The following is a 22,131-nucleotide window of genomic DNA, read 5'->3' as shown; positions in this document are numbered from 1 at the left end:
TGGTCAAATGCAAGAAGCCTGGAAATTAGTTTTAAACCTGGAAATTATTTCCATAACAATTTTGCTGTTGAAATGCTTAAATGCAGCCACAAGAACAAGCTATTTCTCCCTCTCTTGATGAAATGTTGTCTCATGCTTTCATACTTTGTGTATCACAAAGCCAGTGCTTCCTGGGACCATCTTATCTTACTGTGAGAAGAAAGATGATTTACTGTACATATTCACTCAAACTTTACTTTTCACATTCTGTGGTCAAGGGCAGAAAATTTTATCTGAAGACCCCACATAGAAGTCAGAGGGCTGAAAAACATCTGCAAACACTATCAATTTCTATAAAGACCAGCATATCTAAAATGAAAGAGTGAATAAAAATATCACTTACATGCCACTTAGCACATTTATAGACTGTGTCCTCAGCCCATATCCAGTGTCTTTCAAATTGGAAATGATACCTAACACATTGATATTGGAACCCTTTGATCCAAAGTCTTTTTCACTGTACATTATCATATGGCAGCTTGTGAAGTCCTGTTAAAACAAAGAGAAGCACCATAAGGAAAGTGGCACATGACATCTCAGAGCATTCAGAAGATGCCTACTACGTGTTCTTGGAACTTACACCAACAATTGGTCGCAGGGACTGCAACTCCTCATCGTAGCCACCCCAGTCTGTCCAATCCCGATACGCTCCTTCTTCCAGCAGGTACTGATGGCCTTCAAACCCAGGCTTCTCGTAAGCAACCCAACTGAACAACAACAACAGCAAAGTCTGCATGTGCAAATGGACAAGTGCCACTCCATGCTTTCGTGAAGCAGGTACAGATATGTGACATTTATTCTTTTGCTGTGAATATTTTCAAATTTAACCCTGGTGTGTGCCTCAACCCAAAAACTAGGAAAACAAAATAAACAGGGACTGGATTTGTCCACTGCAACTTCCAACCTGTGGAGTTACTACTTCAGCTGAAGGGTAAATATGACTTTTCCACACTTACACTCCTCCCAGTACTTTCATGGATCCCACTGATGTGAGTGGAAGCCTTGTCTTGTCTTCTGATTCCTTGTCATCAAGCATAAAGATCTCTGATTCTATTTCCACATGTCTTCCTTCAAAGAAAGGTTTCTCATAAACAATTACCTATAGTGGAAATGAAGCAAAAGAAAAGTTGCAGGGAGGATGATAAGTTCTGACAATAGACAGTTCCTTTTGGATGGGCACATAGAGGGAGAATGCAAAATGAGGAAACCAACTAGTGGGATCCTTTACAAGAGGTCTTTCCACTAGAGATGCAACATGAGGGCTTGAGCATTCATTACCTATCTGCATTATCTGGATTGCTATTAATACTGTCATATATGTATGTGATGGATGCAGAAATATGACAGAAATGGCAGTTTCATGGTGTGGTCACATACAAAAGGACTACCCAGTAAACCCTCAGTAGCTGGTATACAATCAAAGCATACTTATGAATTACCCGTGTGTTGTTCATGTGCTGCAAAATAGCTTTGGACAATCAAATAAATACTGACTTTTACCTTTGGCTCCCCACTGAATTCAACTTTGCGACCACCCTGCCAAAGAAAAAAGAAGAAGAAATAATTAAACTAACTTATATATATTATGCCTACTTATGCCTAACTATATATATAAGTTATGATATATAATAATATCATAACTTAGGCAACTTGTAGATATCTTTAAGAGTCATCAATTCTTTACAAAAAGGCAGGACTAATGTGAAATATTCTTTCAAGGGCACCAGTGAAAATAAAAGGGAGATTAATGGCAGAGATGAATACAATCAAAAGTTCAAGAATTTTATAGACTAAAAAGTTTGGGTTTTTTAAAAGAGTTAGATTTTTGTAAATCTTGAAAAATCTAGCCACCTTAATATGTTATATAGAACACACAAACATAGGTCATTTAACTTGTAAGTAATAACAGTATTTTACCATTTTCAAGGGTCTCATGGACCTAATGTAGGCTTCCTTCTTCTCCCAAAACAACAAATTAGGATATTCACCAGGCTCCAACATTAAAGGGACTCCCTGGAAACCAGGTTCTTCATAAAGAAGCCATCTAAAAGTAGAGGGGGTGCAGGGACAAAAGCAAGAGATAAAAACCCCAGAACATTTCTGAACAGTAAAGAACAAGACAATATGCTTACTTTAGGAAAGAGATCATTGTATCCTTAACAAAACTTTGTTTCTTTACCACCAAAACTGCCAGCTAACAGCTGGCATACTGACAAGCTTCTGTCCCCCAAAGGAGCCACCAATAAAACATGCTTTTTGTTTGACCAGGCCAAAAAACCCCAAACAAATCAGCGAACAGTAAGAATTTCACTCTATCTTATCTGAAGGCAACCATATTTAGACTGAAATATCAAGATTTAAGGTTATTCTAGTATTTTTTAGAATAGTTTTAAAGTGCAGAACCAATTTACAAGATGTAAAAAAATCTCTACTAAACTCGACTTGTATTTGATGTAAAATCTGCTCAATAAAAAAATTCTGACCTTATGTTATTTACTAATACATAGAAAATCCTGACAACTCCTTAGAAATCTGCTTCCTCATGGTTTGTGTCTGCTAATAAATCTACTTTGAAAGCCGTAACTTCGAGAATTCTTGACAGGGACAGCAAAAGTAGTTTTTCAAAGCTTTTTCAAAAAAAACCTTACCCAGTAATCACTTAATGGAAACAAAAAATCTTACTGCTGATCTCTGCCTAAAGATGTCAGAGTATTTCTTTAATTCAAATTTACTGATCTCAGAGAAGTGCAGTGTGGAGCAGTATAAAACACATATAAACAGCAACACTTTTTGCAGCCAACCCTTTAATCGTGTAAGGATCATAATGTATAAATCTGGTGATATCAAAGATATTAAAATAATCCATCACTCTGTCATGCATTAAAGGGAGATTCCAAGCTAATGTAAAGTGGCACGAATTGGTATATTTTCATTGCAGATACATGGCTGAAAGAAACAAACAAGGTGCTTTAGTTTTGTTACTGTCTATAGCTGAATGTTTGATATATTGTGTGCCCTGTATTCACACCACTCAGTAAGCCCTTGGCTTGTGGATGGTCACACATGGTATTTCCAAGGGCTCAGTACTGGGGTGAATTCTGTTTAATACCTTAATATCAATGATTTGGATGAGGGGATTTGAGTGTTCCCTCAGCTGTTTTGCAGATGACAAGAAGTTGGGTGGGAGTGTTGATCTGCTGAAGAGTAAGAAAGCTCTACAAAGGGATCTGGATCAATGGGCTGAGGCCAATGGGATGAGGTCCAACATGGCAAAGTGCTGGGTCACAACATCCCCAAGCAGTGCTCCAGGATTGGGGAAGAGTGGCTGAAAAGCTGCTTGTCAGAAAAAGACCTGGGGGTGCTGGTCAACAGCAGTTGTACGTAAGCCAGCATGTGCCCAGGTGGCCAAGAAGGCCAATGGCACCTGGTCTGTATCAGCAATAGCGTGGCCAGCAGGACCAGGGCAGTGATTGTCCCCCTGTACTTGGCACTGGTGAGGCCACACCTCAAATCCTGTGTTTCAGGATCTGTTTTGGGCCTCTCGCTACACAAAGGACACTGAGGTGCTGGATCATGTCTAGAACGGGACAGTGGAGCTGGTGAAATGTCTGGAGCACAGGTCTAATGAAGTGTGGCTGAGGGAGCTGGAGGTGTTCAGCCTGGAAAGAATGAGACTCTGGGGAGACCTCATTGCTCTTTACAACTGCTTTGAAAGGAGGTTGTAGCCAGGTAGTCTCTTCCCACAAGTAACAAGTGACTGGAGAAGAGGAAGTGGCCTCAAGTTGCACCTGTGCAGGTTTAGACTGGATATTAGGAAAAAATTATTCACTGAAAGAGTTGTCAAATCACTGGAACAGGCTGCTCAGGGGAGTGGTGGAGCCAGCATTCCTGTAGGTATTTAAAAGATGTGCAGTAATGGTGCTTAGGGACATGGTTTAGTGGGGCTTGGGGAGTGTTGGGTTAATGGTTGGACTGAATGGTCTTATAAGGCCTTTTCCAACCTAAAGGATTCTATGACTAAGTTCACTGCAAGAACTGACACACATTGAAGAACAAGGAGAGAGTACAGTCAGAAGATAAAGGTGCATTGACTCGTTGTTCTTGGCAGCTTTTAACAAACAACAATTAAGCATGAACACTGGGAAACTTTATGATGATACAACCACACCCACATGGCAAGGTGACTCAGCATCAGAGCCTCCCTCACCTGCCAATACAGTGAACTATGTCATGCCTGTAAACGAAAGGCAAAAACCCCCCCAACCCTGCAACATGCAAAAAAGCAGCAGCCATCTGCTGAATTTCTCATGGAAGCAACTTCTTTCTACTCTGGACTAATGAACAGATATCTGAGAAAGACAGTTGAAAAATAATCTATTTCACTTCCTGGTGCGAATATTAGTCTGCTTTCCTTCAGGGATCCAAACGCAAGGGAGAGATGTTAAGACAGCAAGAGTTTATGTGGATTTAGTAAAACAGTGCTGTTACACTGATGCAAAAAAAAAAGACAGCTCAGAGATGTGCACAGGCTCTGCCTCCTTTAAAATAAAAAATTGTAATTTTACTAGTAACAGATAGCTTTTAAGTGACACAGAAATAAAGTGGAGAAGTAGATGGACTTAACAATCAACCTCCAAATAACGTATCTGATCTCATTACTCTTGCGAGACATGTAATTTGGATTAAGGTTGCAGTTAACGAGAAATAACTTCCCATCAGAGAACCAACTACTCGGACATCTTCAAATTTGCATATATACCAAAATGCTTCATTTTTTTCCACAAGTCAAGGTGTAAATATTTACTCAGATAAAATACCCTTCGGCTAACAACAAAGAGGTCCATATATCATGTGGCATATTTGAAACATCTTTGCAGTGGTATGTAACACGTGCCTTTAGCTGGGCAGTTTTTGATAGTTAGACCACTTGCAGCAAGGCAAGTGCTATCAGTGCCCAAATGTAAGAGCTAACAACCAAGGTCTGTACACCCTGTAAGAAGTTTTGCAGGATCCAACATGGTTGGAAGTGGCTCCAATCTCACTTTTTCTGAAAGAAGCCTCTCTCTTCTGCATACTTTTCCCAGTACTACTTTGAGGCATGTTTTCCATAATAAACAAACTTGTAAACCATTAAGTCATGAAAACTAATATTGGTTCAGCACCTGGAATTTTCCTTAGAGGCCTCCTTTCTCATAAAAGCTTGCTTGGTTCACAATATTACCCTCCTAACTCAGATGGCCAGATAGTTTCAGGTGACACAACATATTTGTCTTAAACATCATCATAAAAACCCAGATCAAAATGCACTATGAAATACAGGAATGTCACGTATGGACTCTCTAAAGCACTAAGCCATATTTTATAATAGAAGGACTTCAAAAATTTTCTTCATTTAGTAGGTTGATTTCAAGTTTAGAAGAAAGCAAGTGGGAAATGTGGTCTTATTATATATATATATATATAAAATAACAGTTCATTCTCCACCCTCACTTATGGTAAGATTGCTTGAATGAGAAACAGCAAGAGAGGCAAACTCTTGTTCCTTGGCTACAAATACGCTGGGATTATTCAGTATTTGCTACACGCAAGCGGAAGAAAATCTGGCTCTAACAAAACATTCTAAGAGGTCAGACTTCCCAAGAGTGAAGCATTAGTGATGTACTAACACTACTGTCAACAAATACTTCCAAAATATAGGACTAGAATAAATACAGCCCGCTCGCAAGTCTGACAGGTGTAATCAAGGGTTTGAACCAAATTCTTTTCATTGCACTACACATTCATACAGAGCTACATACTTACATGCCCCAATGTACTTTAATAGAACAAGTCTTCTGAGTGGTTCCAAACACCCCTGTTTCTTCAGTGTCATCAAAAAAGGAAGTCACGATTCCTAACCCTTCAGGCTCTGTATACAAATCAATTTGGCAAACCCTGTAATCCTGAAAAATGAAGATTGCCATAATCACTTGATCTGTGCTGTGAGTTCTGTAATTACTGTGCATAACTAAATCAGTTTTGAAACTGTTTATTTTAAATTGTTTCCCCCCTTGTCAATTACTACTGCTATTAGATGCCTATAATAAAAGTATAGCTAAGCCAGTTTGCCTGTCTCTGTTTGAACCAAGACAGTCAGTCAATCTCTCTTCAGCATTTACACTGTTTACTTTCTGCCATCTAGGCAGGAATGCATCTTCTTTCATCAGTTAACATCTCCTCTAGCAAATTAAATCCTAAGATAACACCAAACAAGCCATCCTTGAAGAGAACTGCAACTTAAACAAGAACTGTAGTTACAAGCAATATATATTCCTCCTTTTTCTTTCCTAGTCAAATAACTTTATAGCTCGTGCTTGTTTTGGCAACCTGCAACTGTAACCGCTTAGTGGTAGGTTAAAAGTGCATGTAGAAAGGTTGTTGCCCCATGTGTGAAACTCACTGGTAAGTTTGCCCATACCGGGCAAACCAAAGTTTGGTGTTTGACATTGAAGTTTGTATTGAGTGCAAATTTGGTTTGTATTGGAATAAAAAGAAAAAGCTGTATTTCAAAAATACAGAATTATTGATGGTTTTCTGGGATGCTTTTCCTGAGACTGACCAGACTATAAACCATATGCTGCATGTAGCATTTTGGTGGCTATTCTAATAAAGCCCACCAAGTTTCGTTCCAATCCTATCCTTCCTGTTGATGTTACCACAATCCCCATTGCGCAAAAGCCCCCACATGCATTTTGTGATTAAACATGAAATTCAGCATGGAAGATTGTTTCATGCAATTGTAGCTCATGTTACACTTGTGTCCTAATAGACCAATCACACTCTGTATCAGTATAAAACATCACTACACATTAAGTTCCATGCAAGATTTTTTTTTTACTTGTATTACTTGCCTTAACAACATGTCTTATTGAACCGATCACTGCAGGCTTTTGAGACTTGCAGTCACTTTGCTCTTCGGAAGTACCTGCACCCCAAATATCTGTGAGTTCCAACTCTCCTTCTTCCAATGGAATAGAAGGGCCTTCAAAATTTGGTTTCTCGTAGAGTATCCAGCTTAAAATAAATTTTAAAAATCTAATTTTTAATGGTGCTTTATCAAGTGATTTGCAAAAATCTTGTTCCCACTTAAGACATTGTTTCATACACAGTGCTGTTTCCAGACTCTTCCCATTTCCCCAATACAGCTTATTTGCCCAACACTGCTGATGCAAGCCCTTTCCAACCTCTGTGATACCTTTAAAAGCAATTATAAAAACAAAGACGTCTACTGCTGAATCGTACTTTCACAAAAAACTCCTCCACCTTTTTAAATCGATAATTTGGGGCAGCAAGGACTACTGTCTCTGAAGACCAGACTTTGTATGAGATACTAATCATAACCAATGTGTGCATCAGAAAACAATGACACTGCAGACTGCTGCATCATGTATAAACAGACAAGTTGCTTGGATCCTGTGAACAACAGCCTGGAGTTCCACAGGAGCTGGCGTAGATGTGCCAGAGACTGCTCAGAAGACAAGGATAACTTCATTTTTAATGGCAGGTTGGAATATATAACTAAATAGGAACTTTATCCATCTGCAAATACAAACCCTTCACTCAAGCTCTCAATGGAAGGAGGAAAAAACCCTCTAGACCACGCTGGAAAAGACAACCTGGTTTACACAGATCAAAAGGTTTTCATTCCAGTTTTCTAAAGCTAAACAGCAATCAGTGTGCTTCCCAGTACCTCCTACTGCAGCTAGCCCTTGTGTCTGCAACTTACTATCAGATAATTACTTCTGAGAACCTGCTATTTGACTGCATTATAGCCTGGCCACAGCATAACTTGCCATGCTAGCCACACTACTAATGGCCCCTCTGCTGATGATGCTATGAAGAAAGTAGGAGATGAACTTGTTTTGAATTACTCTTGAGCAATATAGCTTTTAGAGAAAAATCCCTCCTTTTGTCAAGAAACAGTCAATTATCCCTATAGCATCATCTTATTCCTTTGGTCATGAAATTAATCATGTAAGACCTGGCTTTAAACTTGTTTGCTAGCCTTTTAGTCCAATCCAAATACCATCCAAGAATCCCTAATGACCAGAAGAGATGAAGGGCAAAATAGCTGGACAGAAATCTGTCATTTCATCCCCCACCTATGCCTGGTGAAATCTTGCATCCCTCCAGATGGTAACACTCACTCAACTGGTCAGTAAAATAGGTTTTTCAGCTCAGAACTTCCTGTTGCAGAGGTGAAATGCTGTATTTCTTGCTCACAGCATGTTACATTACCATTTACAAGGCAGATTTACTGTGAATTACTTGCCAGTTCTGTTTCAAAACATTTTTGGATAGAGTAAAAATCTTTGTATAAAGAGTAAAAATTGATCTCTTACCATCCTCTGATGACTTTAACTGAAATTGTGGGTGACAGAACCCAAGAACTGCAATCCGGAACATCATGAAAAACTTCAATGCCAGCTTTTTGATAATCTGAGTCACAGTATATCACCAGCTGTGTTAAAAAAAAACAAAACAGAAAAACACACCAGCAACATATAGTTCTATCTTCCTAGGCTTTACATACAGAAAGGAACAGTAAAACCATTAAAACTGATCTTACCTTGCCAGGTCTGGGATTGATTTTACTTTGTCCATTTCTTGGAAGTGTCTAATAGACAGTGAGGAGAGAAAAATCACAAAAAAACCCCACAAAATCAAAAATTTTCAATAATTATACTCAGCTATAAAAAAAGGTCTAGTAGAACAAAATTAAAACTACTCTGAATAGTAAAAGCTGGTAACCTTTCAACTATACCTACTTACCGCTTCCATCTCTACTTCCTCTTGCAGAGCACCTTGCCATAAATGTATAAATTTACATGCTTTTTTAACCTCTGAATTATCATCTCACTGAAGTCAACTAACGTCAGATTTGAAGCCCTTTAAAATCCTCCGGATCAGATTTCTATATACTCTAGGAGTTCAATACCAAGAGACTACTTTAAAAATTGGCATTGATAAATGCCAAGCTGTACAATGATAAAGATGAATTTAAATGTCTAAAAGTGTCAAGCCATAAAACATGAAGTATTTTGAAGGAATAGATCATAAGGCTGAGGGGGCATGATGGCACATACATGTATGAGCTAACTAGCATAATCAGTTTTGTGATGAACACCTTGTAACAGGTTTCCTTAAAGAGCGTGAGACTGTGCACTAAGCGACAAACTAAAAATATTCAGAACAAATAAAACACACTGAGGTGTACAAAAATCTAAAACAATGTTGAAGTCAGCAGTAAATTATATGATATAGAATATTTGGGAAACTTGTGGTTGCATCACGTCATCTTCAAACAAATAAAGGTAGCATCGAAATTAGGTGTTTGGTTTCCTAGCAAGGACAGGAGTGCTCATTCTGGGACAGGGTCCTGCTCTTCTAGGAATTATTCACACAAACAAAAAGACCAAAGCAGATCCTGCCCCTAAATAGGCAACCAGCAATATGTGCAAGGAATTAACGAGAACATAGTAGTTACCATGCAGAGCAGGCAGTGGTCGTAAGACAGAGTTCTTAACCACCACCAGGTTTTTGTAGGCATCATCGAGACAGGTTGAAGCATGACTGGTTTTTTAGCCTGCGCTTCAATTCCAGTTCAAACTTGTTCTGTGTTTTGAGGAATGCCAAAGTCATTGTTTTGGACTACCCTTACTCTTTCCTTCACATTGCCCAGTAGCCATTGCATCACCACTTTCTTAGTCAGTGGAAGATGCACAGTAAGTACGCCTCATAGAAACATTTTTGATTCCCAACTTGAGCAAGATAATTCAGTCAGCAACAGTGCCACACTGCCACAGAAGTCCAGAAACCCTTTGAAGCCTAAAGGGATTCTCTCAAGTGCAGTCTTAGGTATGTACACACTCCTCTGCTATAACAGGCCTCCACACACTACTGCAAGACTGAAACCACTCAAGAACAACAGTTTAAGTAGCAAAATCCAAACTAAAATAGTACTAGACATTTAGCTTTAAATTCAAGTTTTAAATCCAAGCAGGACTGTCAGAGTAAGAAAGCCTGTTTAACTGGCAACATAAACCTACACTACTGTAAATTTTCATCTCCACACTAATTAAGAAAACTTCCTGTAATAACCTACGTTCTCAAAACTGCAAGGTACCATGGATGGTTGCCTCCTGCAAGGTGATGAAGAAAGGGGCTATTTCTACTACCTCACTCCTTTTAGTAGAACTGTTACAGCAGATAACCATTAGCTTTGGAAAGTATTTCTCCAACTTCTTACATGCTGCGTCAATTCCACAGGTCACATTCATGTGGCTATTAAACTTTGGAAAATGTATTTCTTCCCATGGTTCTTAGATCTCCTGATTATAGTTTTCCTCTCAGGTCACAATAAGGGCTTACATCAACAGAAATAGCAAATACTACAGGGCATTTGTTCATCATTTTAAAAACAGAAATTACAAATATATTCCACATTAAAGTTGCTTTGAAGGGAAAACATAGGTCTGTCTTCAGTCATGAGGAACAGATGCTTGTAATCAGAGCAAGGGACAGCCCTCTGCTGTAACAGCACTTTCAATAATGCCTACTATCCAGTTCTTAAATTATTCTTAAAGAATATATATTTTTCTGCCAAATGCATGGGAATACAACAGAAGGCTAAAATGAAAAATTTGCTCTGTTACTTATTTAATAGTACAATGGCTGAATGTCTTGTTGGAAGAGAATACAGATTACTGTCAACAGAAGATTTCTGAAGTTCACAGAAAGCATTCTAGTAATTTGCAATAAAAAATTAAAGTTAGCGTAAGATTTGTTTCAATATAATACAAAATCAAGTATGAAGACATATTCAGACATATGCTTTTCATTCATATTTGCAAAAAGTCTCAAAATAAATACCCCTTAGTCATGTTGATAGATGCCATCTCATTTTCAGATAAAACTGGTACCATACCTAAGTTCACCTCAATGTATTTGTAAACTATATGTATCCCAAAGAGGGGGAAAAAAACCAATGCATGCACATTGCCTTTCGAAAACATAAAAGCCGGATAACTTTGCAGGCAGCTTTTAAAAAACACAATACTTACATCCACATCTAATAAACCAGGGGGGACATTTGATTCATATCTGCTTGTCCCTAACCAGCTGGAAAAACTTTTTTCAGGGTTGCCGTAGTTGGGCATTTGTAAACTTAGCTCTTTTTTTGCACTATCTGCTTGCAGGAACTTCTCCACAAAACTTGGAAACTTCATATCTGAAAGAGACTGAATTGCAAAATCAAAATTAACAGTCATTCAGCAGCAAACATTGTTTCATTTCCTGAATGATCTTTATTACCTCAGATTTTTGAGGCATGATGAATGGCCCAGAAGCATCCTGTTGTAAAGGAAGCATCCCTGAGGAATCAGTTGCAAAAGTTGTTGTGTTATTTACTGAAGTGACAGAAGGACTGTAAAACTTTTCTTTAGAAGACAGCAAGCTTGAGAAGAGGGAGCTTTTTTCAAGCCGTGACCTCTTAACTTCACCATCTGTACAATCAGTGTTCTCTTTTCCATTTATTTCTTGAGTAAAGGCAGGTTCCTCTCTACATGACTGAAGAGACTTGAATATGATACTTTGCTCTGTTGATGCACGCTTGGGCCTGACTCTGGCTATTGTTTCCAGGCTTTGCATTTTAATTTGTTGTGCTGGTAACAGATCCTGTGTTTTTTCCCTCCTCAGTCCCAAACCAAAAGTAAATACACTAGGATCAAATACTTTCTCTAAGTTATCTTCATGAATTGGAGGCATTGCAAAGTGGGGTGCTGGAGACTTTGGAAGCTTTGATCTCTTCTTTTTCTGGGGTAAGCAAACTGAGGTGTCTAAGTTTTTTATTGTTTCAGCAAACTTCTTCATGTCAGATGGGGAATCAAAAATGCTGTCATCTTCAGCAGATCCATTACAGGTTTTGCCTGGGCTCTTTTGTGTGTTGGTGTTGTGCTCTGATTCCAATATACTGTCTTGACTGCTGTCGTCATACTGCAGTGCTGCAAAATTCAAATCTCCTGGCTTTACCTTTTTATCTCCATTTTCCATCTTGTTCAATTCTGATCTGGAAACCTGATGAGATGGTAGAGGATATTTATCATTATTGCAAGGTGATAAAGCCTCTGTGTTTGGCAGCATCTTTTCTTCATTTCTGTGGAATTCTGAGCTTGTGGAATTTCTTTGGTAGAAAGGATCTTGAGCATTTTCACTTTTAACAGGTGAGTGCAAAGACAGTTTAAAAGGTGAACTTTCTTTCTTTGCTGTGGTTAATTCTGGTTCTGGTTGCTTCAGAGAGGCACTACTAGCATCACTTTTGCTGCTTTGGTTAAAAAGGGATATGGCAGCTTTTACTTTAAGTTCTGGTGTCTTCCCAATATCCTCATAGGGGGCAAAGCCTTCTTCATTTTTGCCTTTTAACTCTGCAGTGCTTTCTTTCTCCTGCGTGCCGTTCTCAAATAACTTCTGACGACTGCTTTGCTTATTTAAAATTTTTTCAGGCTGTTCATTTTCCTTAGGTTGTTTTCCAAATTTCAGCTTTGCTCTGCCAACGAATGTGCTTGGTACAGTACTATTTTTTGAGGCAGGGATGTCAGTAGGCCTCTGGCTCTGGTTAGCACATTTGTTTTCAAACAAGGAAATTTTGTTGGCAATGTTGCTGTTAGTTTTATTAACTGGTTTTTCAAGAATATCCTGCTCACTTTCTAAGCTGTCTTGATTTGTAGGTGTTTTAAAATTCAGCTCTATGTTCTTCGGTTTGGCTGGACTACAGGAGGCAAAGTGACACAGAGTGACAGCTTTAATTCATCTTGAACAGGCTTGTAACAATTTTCAAAACAATAAAATAGAGCATTATAAACCATAGACTTAATTTGAATTTTGGTATCTCAAAAGGAATCAACTAAAAGAGGAGTAACTATATGGATGAAAAAAGATTAGACACTAAATAAGGAACATATATTTCAAACATACTTAGTTCTTTAAGGTTAGTAAAACAAAAAACACAACAGCCTACAGCATCTGCAATTGAGGCAGAGAACACAAGTACTTATGACTGACAGAACATTAAAATTTAGTAGTGAATAGGGAGAATAAATTATAAACATGCAATTCCCTGCAGAGTTTAGAAAACAAATCCCAATTCATTAAGGTGATAATGAGTTGGTTAACATTTGCATATTCTCTCCAATGAGTTTTGAAGACATCTGCCCAGATTCTTTTTCTGCACCTACACTGCAGAAGCAACCTTAAATTGAGTGAAAGAATTCTTCCACTCTCATTAGTGCTTGCAGAAAATGTCAGCTGTCCCCAAGCACTGCATCACCACCTTGGCTAAGCAAACACCACATGTGAGCACTCTTCCACTTCCTTCAGGTAAACTTAGCTAACAATTTAAATTGTGTAAACTAACCCTAATAATTTCACGAGAATTGAATTTGGAAACACAAAACTTCTCTGTCAGAGTGGACAGAGATGCATGTACAAGTACATAGCACACAGTGCTCCTGTGCTATGGCAGAAGGCTGCTGATGCGTAGCTGAGTGTTTCAAGCCTCCTTTCTTCTGAATACCTACAACCAGGAAAAATTATTTGTCCATGTAACTTGCTACTGCATACTGTACAGTATGGATGCCAAAGAGCAGGAGCAGAGGAAATTTCCAGCTGCTGAAGCATTTTGTGAAGTTTTCCTTTCTCATGCTTTAGCTGAGAAACAGTGAAAGACGGTTTTGTAAACTAACTCTCTATCTTGCACCTGCACGGTCTTGTTTTGGTTCACTGAAGAAAATATTTTGAAATAGGTGTTGTAGCATTCAGCCAATCACTCTGGGAGGTGTATGGTCAAGCAGCCAATAATGTCATTTCTCTATTGCAAACCAAGTTATATAAACGAGGTGATAATTAATTAAATAATCCCATTTATCCTGGGCTTGAATTCCATGTCATGATTCTCACCGTCCCTGGGGACAACAGCAACAGTACAGTATGAACAGCTGTGAAGATGCAAGGCAGATGGCTTCAAAATTTATCAGTCAGATCTAAGGCGTGTCAAAGAGCCCACCATCACCTCAAAGACAGTCCTGTTCTCCAAAGAGGAATCTGGGGACACTCAGTGATAGGGGAACACTGCCCTATATGAAAACTGACAAAGGTGGGAGATAAAAAGAAAATAGCATGCAGCAATCTCCAGAGTCCCAAATGTTCTACCAATCAATGGATGATTTCAGTATTCCAGTACTTTCTTCTTTTTTTACCTACACAAACTGTGTTCACTGAGTTCTCAGGCAGCTGTTTAGCTCAAGAAAGAGGTGTGAGATACAGGAACAACCCAAAAAGTGAGATCCTTTCCTGTCTTCCTCAAGCAATCCATCCCAAGTAAGAAATTAAACCCTACTAATGCAAGACTCCCCATTGTACAAGCTTTATTTCTTGGGAATACCACGAGGAACAAACTAACTGAAATAACAGAAGGAATCGAAAATAGTTACCTAAGAATCTATACAGAGAGCAACTGTTAAAAATCATAGACTTTTAAGAGGTTGGAATGGATCTTAAGAGATCATCTAGTCCCAGCTCCACTGCCAGGGGCAGGGACACCTCCCACTAGACCAGGTTGCTCAAAGCCTTATCCAACCTGGCTTTGAACACTGCCAGGGCTGGGGCATCCACAACCTCCCCAGGCAACCTCTTGTAGTGTCTCACCACCCCTAAGTAAAAAGTTTCTTCCCTAATATCTAACCTAAACTTCCTGTCTCTCAGTTTTCACCCAGTACTCTTTGTCCTATCATTACAGTTCCTGGCAAAGAGTCCCTTTCCAGCTTCCCTGTAGACCCCTCCTTCAGATACTGCAAGGTTATGATGTCTCCACACAACCTTCTCTTCTCTGAGAAGCCCCAACTCCCTCAGCCTGTCTCCATAGGGAAGGTGCTCCAGTCCTCTTATCAACTTTGTGGCCTCCTCTGGGTTTGCTCCAACAGTTCCATTTCCTTCTTATCATCATGTCTTTTCAGAGAAGACTTCCCAACAGTGCTCCCTGTAACTACCAGCCTACTCAAGCTGGTTCACAGCTGGAAGGCTCTTATGAAGAATGCATGATCAACAAAAGAGGAAATAGCAGACTTAAAAGCAACTGTCCATACTTCAGATAGGTCCTAATAAAGCACGCTTGGAAAACTTACGGAAGAACAGAAAAACAAAATGTTCCTGAAAGAGGGGAGGTATGGAGGGAATTATCATACAGCATTAGATGAAATACATTGAGGCCCTACTTTTGATTTTAACTACATCTGGTTTTTCCTAAGCTTTTAAAAATTAAATTATTCTATGATTTTTCTCTTTGGAAAATGAACATAGGTTGCAAGGGACCTCTAAAGGTCAGCTAGTCCAACTTCCTATTCAAAACAGGGACAGCTTCAAAGTTAGATCAAGTTCGTGAAGGCTCTGCCTGACCAAGTTTTGAATCACTTCACGGATCAAGATTTCACAACCTTCCTAGTGAAGCATTGCAGCAGGGCAGCCACTGTTGCTGTGAATTTTTTTTGCCTTATATGCCAATAAAACTTCACTGTTACAACTTGCAGCTGTGGCTGTTGTCCCTTCACTCTACAGCTCAGGGACAAATGTGGCTCTGCCTTCTCTATAGGTAGTGAGAGATGACTGAGGTCTACCTGTATCCTTCTCTTCTCTCAGTTGAAGAAACCAAGCTGCTTCAGCTTCTCCCCATATGTGATTTGCTCCAGAGCTGTCACCTTCTTTAATGGCTCACCGCTAGACTCATTCCAATTTGGGAACATCTCTCTTGTACCAGAAGAGAGTTGGAAGGGGAGGAAGTGCTACAACTCAATATAGGGACCCAAATGCAGACTCACGAGCACCAAATACCTTGTCCTTTGACCTGCTGGCTATGCTCCTGCCTATGGAGCAACAGGCTTAGCCTTCACCTGCTACAATGCCCTACTGACACGTGTGAATTCCCTGCTCACCAGGACCCTTCATATCCTTTCCTGATCAGAAAAAAAGAATGTACCTATCCTCTTCTTTTACCTGTATTTTTAAGAGGTAATACTAATGGCCCAATTGTCTTAAATTCATTCCCATTCCACCCTTTTGTCAGCCTGTCACTTGTGCTACTACATGCATTTATTTCAACATAACAATACATATCTTCCCGATAAAATCCATGTCTCTTTGTATGCCCTGACACAAGTAAGTTTAATGGCTAGCAGTGATACTTACCAACCACACCTAAAACCTATTTTAAATGAAGAGCTAACCCCTCAAAGGTATAGCTTCAAGCTTTGCAAATTTATGCAGAAACAACCACTTCAACACTTTGTATTTTATATTCTGCAGTATTTCTGCGCAGCAGCAGCAGCAGCAGCCGCCAAACAGCTGAGACCAAAGAGCAAGAGAAAGCTCAGCCCCGCAGCTCTACTCACTACAGCTGGCCTCCTCTAACTAATCTTTTCATTACACCTTTTTCCACACTACAAAATACTGATTTTAAATACAGCCAAAAGATGCACTTTATTGCAAGAACTGAATTTCTAAGCTTGTTTAAAAGGAGATGTTGTTTGAGTATCCTTTAAGTACAAGTATCCTTTCATCTCATATGGGGAAAAAGCATTGAAAGATGGATTCACTTAACAGTACAAATGCTTTTCCTAACAAACAGTCCAATGTGGCTGATTCTTACTACCCATTCCTGATCTGCAACGCCAGGAACAAGCAGGCACAAGAGAAATACCAATGTCCTTCTCTTTGGCTACACCTTGCAGCTAAACTGAGAAGCAAGCAGTTAAACCTCTCCCAGTCATAAATGGAAGGTGAGTCATACGTCAAGCATGCAACTGGTGCCAAAAAACTCTGATGCCAGAATATCAGATTGAGGTGAGCAAAGAAAAATGGCATGTGAAAAGAGCAGAATAATTCAGCAAGTGGGCTTAAATGTAAAGGCAACTACAAAACCATGTCTGAACATAAAGTATGACAACTGAAGCCAAGTTTTCTGCTAAGCACATCAAAGTAACTACTGCCTGAGGTTTTATTTGCCAATTAAGGCTTACCATCAACCTCATTTTAGTCTCAAATCTGATAGGTTTCCCTTTCAAAAGCTAGAAGCAAAGTATCCAGTGGCTTTCAAGTTATCCAGTACAGAGACATAAATGGAGAAAAGATAGAAAATGCTATCTTTATTTACAGGAAACCTGCATTTCTGGAGGTGACTGGAGAAACTGACCTGTTTTGAAATGGTTTCTAAAGAAATTTGATTCCCAGAATTGGCACAATGTCATTAGTAAGAGACACTGTGCATTTTTAAGGGAGAACTACTTGTATTATACAAAATCCATCTTACAGGGGCCCAAGGAACCTGTAAGTAAATGTGTATTTTTCAACGTGAAAGGAATTAATGTGAACTACCTAACAACAATTTTTTCACCTTTGAAAATGGGAAAGTTATCTTTTCAAAGCAATAAGTAGAGAACAAAAACACACCATCTTCTAGTAATGGCACCAACTTTTCCTTTCCCATTTTACAGCACCTTAAACCACAGCCAGGTTTATAGTTGGTATGCTCTAATGAATGACTACAAATTATACCAGATCACCTGAGCATGTAACTCTGGCTAGAGAAAGAGTTTGGTGCTGTGCAATGGCAGCTTGAGATGCATCAGGAACCTTGCAGGCAACACAGCAGTCTACACCCAGGGCTAAAGTCCTGATAGCAGCAGATAAGGCCAAGACACAGCGTCACACACCTGACAAAATGGGATGAAATAGAACAGGCTGTTTATTCGTTAAAATTTGGTCTCTTTTAGAAAGGACACCTATCTGTTACTTTATGAGTACAGTAAAAGATAATTCATTGTACAGCAAGCCCAGGAGATACACCGAAAAATGAAATCCAGCTATGCAGGCGCTTATAACTTCATCATCACTATAACAGAGAAAAAACATCATCACTATAACAGAGAAAAAACAATATGAAAGCTACCCTTTCTTTGAAGCTACGAAGATACAAACTCAGGAGTTTAAGATCTGCAATCTATACTGCCAGATGGCAAAGCATCACCAAGAACAAAAACGCCACAGTTTAACTTTCAATATTCGGCTTTTTAAATTTAAGTTACAAATTAACAGCTCAGATGTAGAGTGTTACAAATTGTGCAAAGGAAATTGCTCTGTGCTTCTCAGATGTGGGAAGCATAACTGGAAACAGAAATGTCTCTTAAACCATCACGTTGAACCTTCACACCTCTCTAAAACAATGACAATTATGAACACACGGTGTACCTCAGGTGGGCCTACAGGATTCGGTGTACCCCAACACCTGTACCTGAACATGCCAGAATGAGGAGTGCAATAGCACACAGCACACAGCTGTGACAACCAAACAACAGAAATGAATAACACAATAAAATCATTCCCTGTGGATGAGAATGCAGAAGAATCCAAGAAATCAATCACTGGCCTCATACTAGTGATAACAGCGAACTTTATAAATACAGCCAATTCTTTATAATCCTAAGGAAAGTTCTGATCACCTGTTTGACAGAGACAGTTTCTTCAAGTGTAAAACCAAATACTGGAAAAGAATATATGCATAATTCTGCAAATACCTGATGTTATTCACATGCATCAAAATTTAAATGATTCATCCTGCACATACTTAAGAAAGCAACCATATGTATTCAAATCTCTGGAGTGTGATCAATCATATAATTTGAACAATCAAGTTCTACATTGCATCCTACATTTCTTCATAAAATAATAGCAGAACTTAGGCTGTTTCATGGAAAACCTGAACACATTTCTTATTCAAAGATTTTCACATACAAAATATTCAACCACATTCTGATTTGGTTACAGAGCAAAAAATAACATTAAGGTCAACAATAGTTGAATTATTCTGATCCACAACAATGATGACTGAACAGCTTTCATATATGTTAAGTTATTCCATATAATGGAATGGACAAAGACATTCCCTATCCGTTTAAAAAATGAAAAAATGAATTATTTTTCTAATACATGCAGACTACAGTGCTTGTTAAGTGGCAGCTTTAATTATGGTAACTTTTTTTTTTTTTAAGGCAGTTCTTAACTGAAAACAATTTAGGTTGATAACAGATACACAGCTGGTGTTTCTGTAGATTCTATACCCAGACACAAGCAAAACTACAGCTACAAGGACAAGGTAAACTTGTTTGTTACTTACAGGCTAATCTTTGTTGTAACTGTTCTGGAAGCATCCAAACTCTTCAGCTTCGACGTGTCTAAATCAGAATTTGTCTGTCTCTCAGCTGACAGACACAGGTCTCCGTTTTTAATCCCATCAGTATGCAAGAAAGCTCTTCCATCTGGACCATTACCATGCTTTACTACCTTGGTATCATTTCTGCCTTCAGCAAACACCAAGGCATTGTCTTCTGTCTTAGTAGCCAAAGAAGCTTTGGGAGACTCCAAACTGTCTTCCCCAAAAGCCACAGGTATAGCTCCCTTTTCCACTGAAGTTCTTTTTGTTACTGGGTTGGTCTCTGGCAATGCTAATGGTTGCCTTTTTGAAGAGTAATCTTTCACCTGACCCTTCAATCCAGTAGGGGAAATGGGTACAGAATCCGACTGATTCTTTTTATATGATCTTCTCCTTGCAGAAGTTGTGTTTGAGATCTGCTGCTTGCCCTTGTCAGCTTCAGCTTTAGATGCCCCTTTGTGAGCAGATCCAACTTTTAGGTCCTGATTATTACCTGAGGAAGAGGAATTTCTTTCAGGAGTCTGTTGAAGAGACCTCACTTTTCGTTCAGAGTTTATTATCTTGTCTGAAAACACCTCAGAATGGGCATCATCCTCAAAAACAGGTTCTTCTCTTGCCGTATTCTCAGCCTGGTTTCTCTCTCCATTTGGAATGTCACTAGATGACTGAGACTTTCTCCGTTTTCCAGATCTTTTACTAGCAGATTTTTTATCCATTGTGTCTGAATCACTACAATTTTCTTCTGATTTGAGAGTCACGGGTTCATTAAGGAGTTCGTCGGTTTTCCTTAGATAGATATCAACTGTTAACACTCTAGCAGAATATGCGTGTTCACTCGCTGCAGATTCCAACTCGTATGGCAAATCCTTTGGTTTTGCATGCCCAGGCTCCTCAGACACCCACGTGCTCACAAGCTGCTTGTGGCTTAAGATACTCTTTTCTAAGTCTTCACTAGACAAATTTCTCAAGCTCTGTATGAAATCTGGAGTTGTGGAATTACTTATATCTGTGATGGATTCTTTCTCCAGTCCCAGTGTTTCCACATTCAGGCTACTCTCACAGAAAGAGTTTTTAATGGTTTCACTGCTGCCGCTCCAATCTGCTGACCACTCACTGTCAGAAGAGACTCCCCTACTACTCCATTCTGAAATTGTATCGTGATACAGTGGTCTTACTTCCCCACTGAAAGTATATTCCTGTGCCTCGGAAAGGGCGCTTATGTTTCTCACTTGTTTCTGTACTTGAGGAGCTTCGTGTCCTTCTCTGAAGTGCCTACAGTATACTGGCTGCGCCCCGTGAGGAGAACCTGACCTCTCACCCTTATGATGCGAAGTGTGTTCTAGTGAACTTTTGACATTTTTCCTCTTCCCTGTACCAAACAAATTTCCAAGTCTTTCCAAAACAGGTTTTTTTTTATTTTCTTCTCTGGAAGGATCTGGAAGGTGTGAGGTGGACTACAAAAGCAAACAAACATTTGGTTAATGTCAAAATTGTTTCTGTAATATGTTTGTTTGTTTTAGCACCATCTATAAATTAAAAGGACACAGTGAATAGAAACAAAACAGTTTACTGAACAATACAAGCTCTCGAAAAAAAAAACAAGAAAAACAAAACCCTTGCAAAACAATTACGATTCCACAATGCTTCTGTATGTTTTTACCTGCATTTGTTTACAAGCGTGCTCATCTTGCCTTATGATGGCAGCATTATATGTCCCAAATCTCAAACTTTTGCACAATTAATTAACATCACCCAAAACATTACAGAAAAGCATCGTGGTGCCTGCAAGACTGGGGACAAACTTCATGTCAACGTTTTCCTTATGAAAACAAGAGTGGGAAGTTTAACTTTCTCTGCATACTGGCTGAGTCAGTTTTCACACTTGTGCTGGTAGAGAATAGTTTCAAAGGTGTAAGTTGTCTTACCATTCATACATTTCTCAATAATGAAGTTCAGTAAATATTTGGCTTGTGTTTTGGGCTAAAATACCCAGAACTATAAAAGCCACTGCATCATTCAATGAGCGTTACTGGGTCAAATACTGCCCTGGATTACTCTTGGTGAAGTTCTGCCTTACAACTTCTAATTAACATGGTAAACAGGAAACACGCAACAGCATCGCCGAGTACACATGCATATTTGCATTTTAATACATTAGCCCTTTTTACATGCCGGTACGATGAATACTTGTTTTGAGACGTCTATTTCAAAACACCGCGAGTATTTTCTACTCCGGCGCACCAGACCCTCGAGGTGAGCGGGTTCCCTCGGCAGCACGGACCCTGCTTCGGCAGTTTCCAACTCGTTTCTTGCTGCAAACGCTCAGACCGCCTGTCAGTGCCCAGCGAATTGCCACTGCCCGGCGTCCCCCCAGCGCGGGCCGGCGCTGAAGCCCCGCGCCCTCCGCGCAGCCCCGCGGCCGCCGATCCCTTCCTCGCAGGTACGGCTGCGGAGAACCGGCCCAGCACCACCTCACCGGAGGAGTCACGGACCCCGGTCCGCGCGTTACCAGAAGGGTGAAGACGCCCGAGGCTGCCACTATCCTCCCCCGTCCCAAAACGGGATAAGCAGGAGGAAGGTGCCGTGGCGGACTTTTATTCGCCGCCGGCCGCGCCGCATCCTCGCCTCGCCTCCCCATCCCGCCGAGCGCCCGACACTCACCGCCCGGTTCGGCTGGGTTCGGCGGCCCCTGCGCGAAGCCGCCCCACGCCGCTGCCCCGGCGCCGGCCGTCTGTGCGCTCCGCCTCGGCCCGCCCCCGCAGCCCGCCCCGAGCCGCCGCCCCGCCGCGGGCAGCGGCTCT

At 39.9% G+C, this 22,131-nt stretch overlaps 1 protein-coding gene across 3 annotated transcripts in view; it reads right to left on the bottom strand.

Annotated features, from left to right (window-relative positions):
- Positions 1 to 22,131, bottom strand: part of CRYBG1 (crystallin beta-gamma domain containing 1) — a 98,649-nt gene that overhangs the window by 23,678 nt on the left and 52,840 nt on the right. For 2 of the 3 annotated variants that reach the window (XM_042017247.1, XM_042017248.1), the window contains 12 exons: positions 19,295 to 20,784; positions 11,392 to 12,844; positions 11,142 to 11,318; positions 8,648 to 8,695; positions 8,421 to 8,539; positions 6,930 to 7,092; positions 5,842 to 5,981; positions 1,957 to 2,083; positions 1,540 to 1,575; positions 996 to 1,138; positions 620 to 746; positions 383 to 528 (listed from right to left, as the gene is read on the bottom strand). In XM_042017247.1, coding sequence (XP_041873181.1) covers positions 383 to 528; positions 620 to 746; positions 996 to 1,138; positions 1,540 to 1,575; positions 1,957 to 2,083; positions 5,842 to 5,981; positions 6,930 to 7,092; positions 8,421 to 8,539; positions 8,648 to 8,695; positions 11,142 to 11,318; positions 11,392 to 12,844; positions 19,295 to 20,784 — 4,169 coding nt within the window. Of the gene's footprint in view, positions 1 to 382; positions 529 to 619; positions 747 to 995; positions 1,139 to 1,539; positions 1,576 to 1,956; positions 2,084 to 5,841; positions 5,982 to 6,929; positions 7,093 to 8,420; positions 8,540 to 8,647; positions 8,696 to 11,141; positions 11,319 to 11,391; positions 12,845 to 19,294; positions 20,785 to 21,991; positions 22,088 to 22,131 lie in introns of those variants that run through there. The other variant, XM_042017249.1, reaches the window with a different exon arrangement.

This window comes from Corvus kubaryi, unplaced genomic scaffold (genome assembly GCF_017639235.1).
Source record: "Corvus kubaryi isolate FWS band 111438036 unplaced genomic scaffold, C.kubaryi_AGA036_p1.0 split3-73, whole genome shotgun sequence".
Lineage (NCBI taxonomy): Eukaryota > Metazoa > Chordata > Aves > Passeriformes > Corvidae > Corvus > Corvus kubaryi.
The sequence above is the reverse complement of the archived record's forward strand: the minus strand, read 5'-3'. Positions and strand labels throughout refer to the sequence as shown.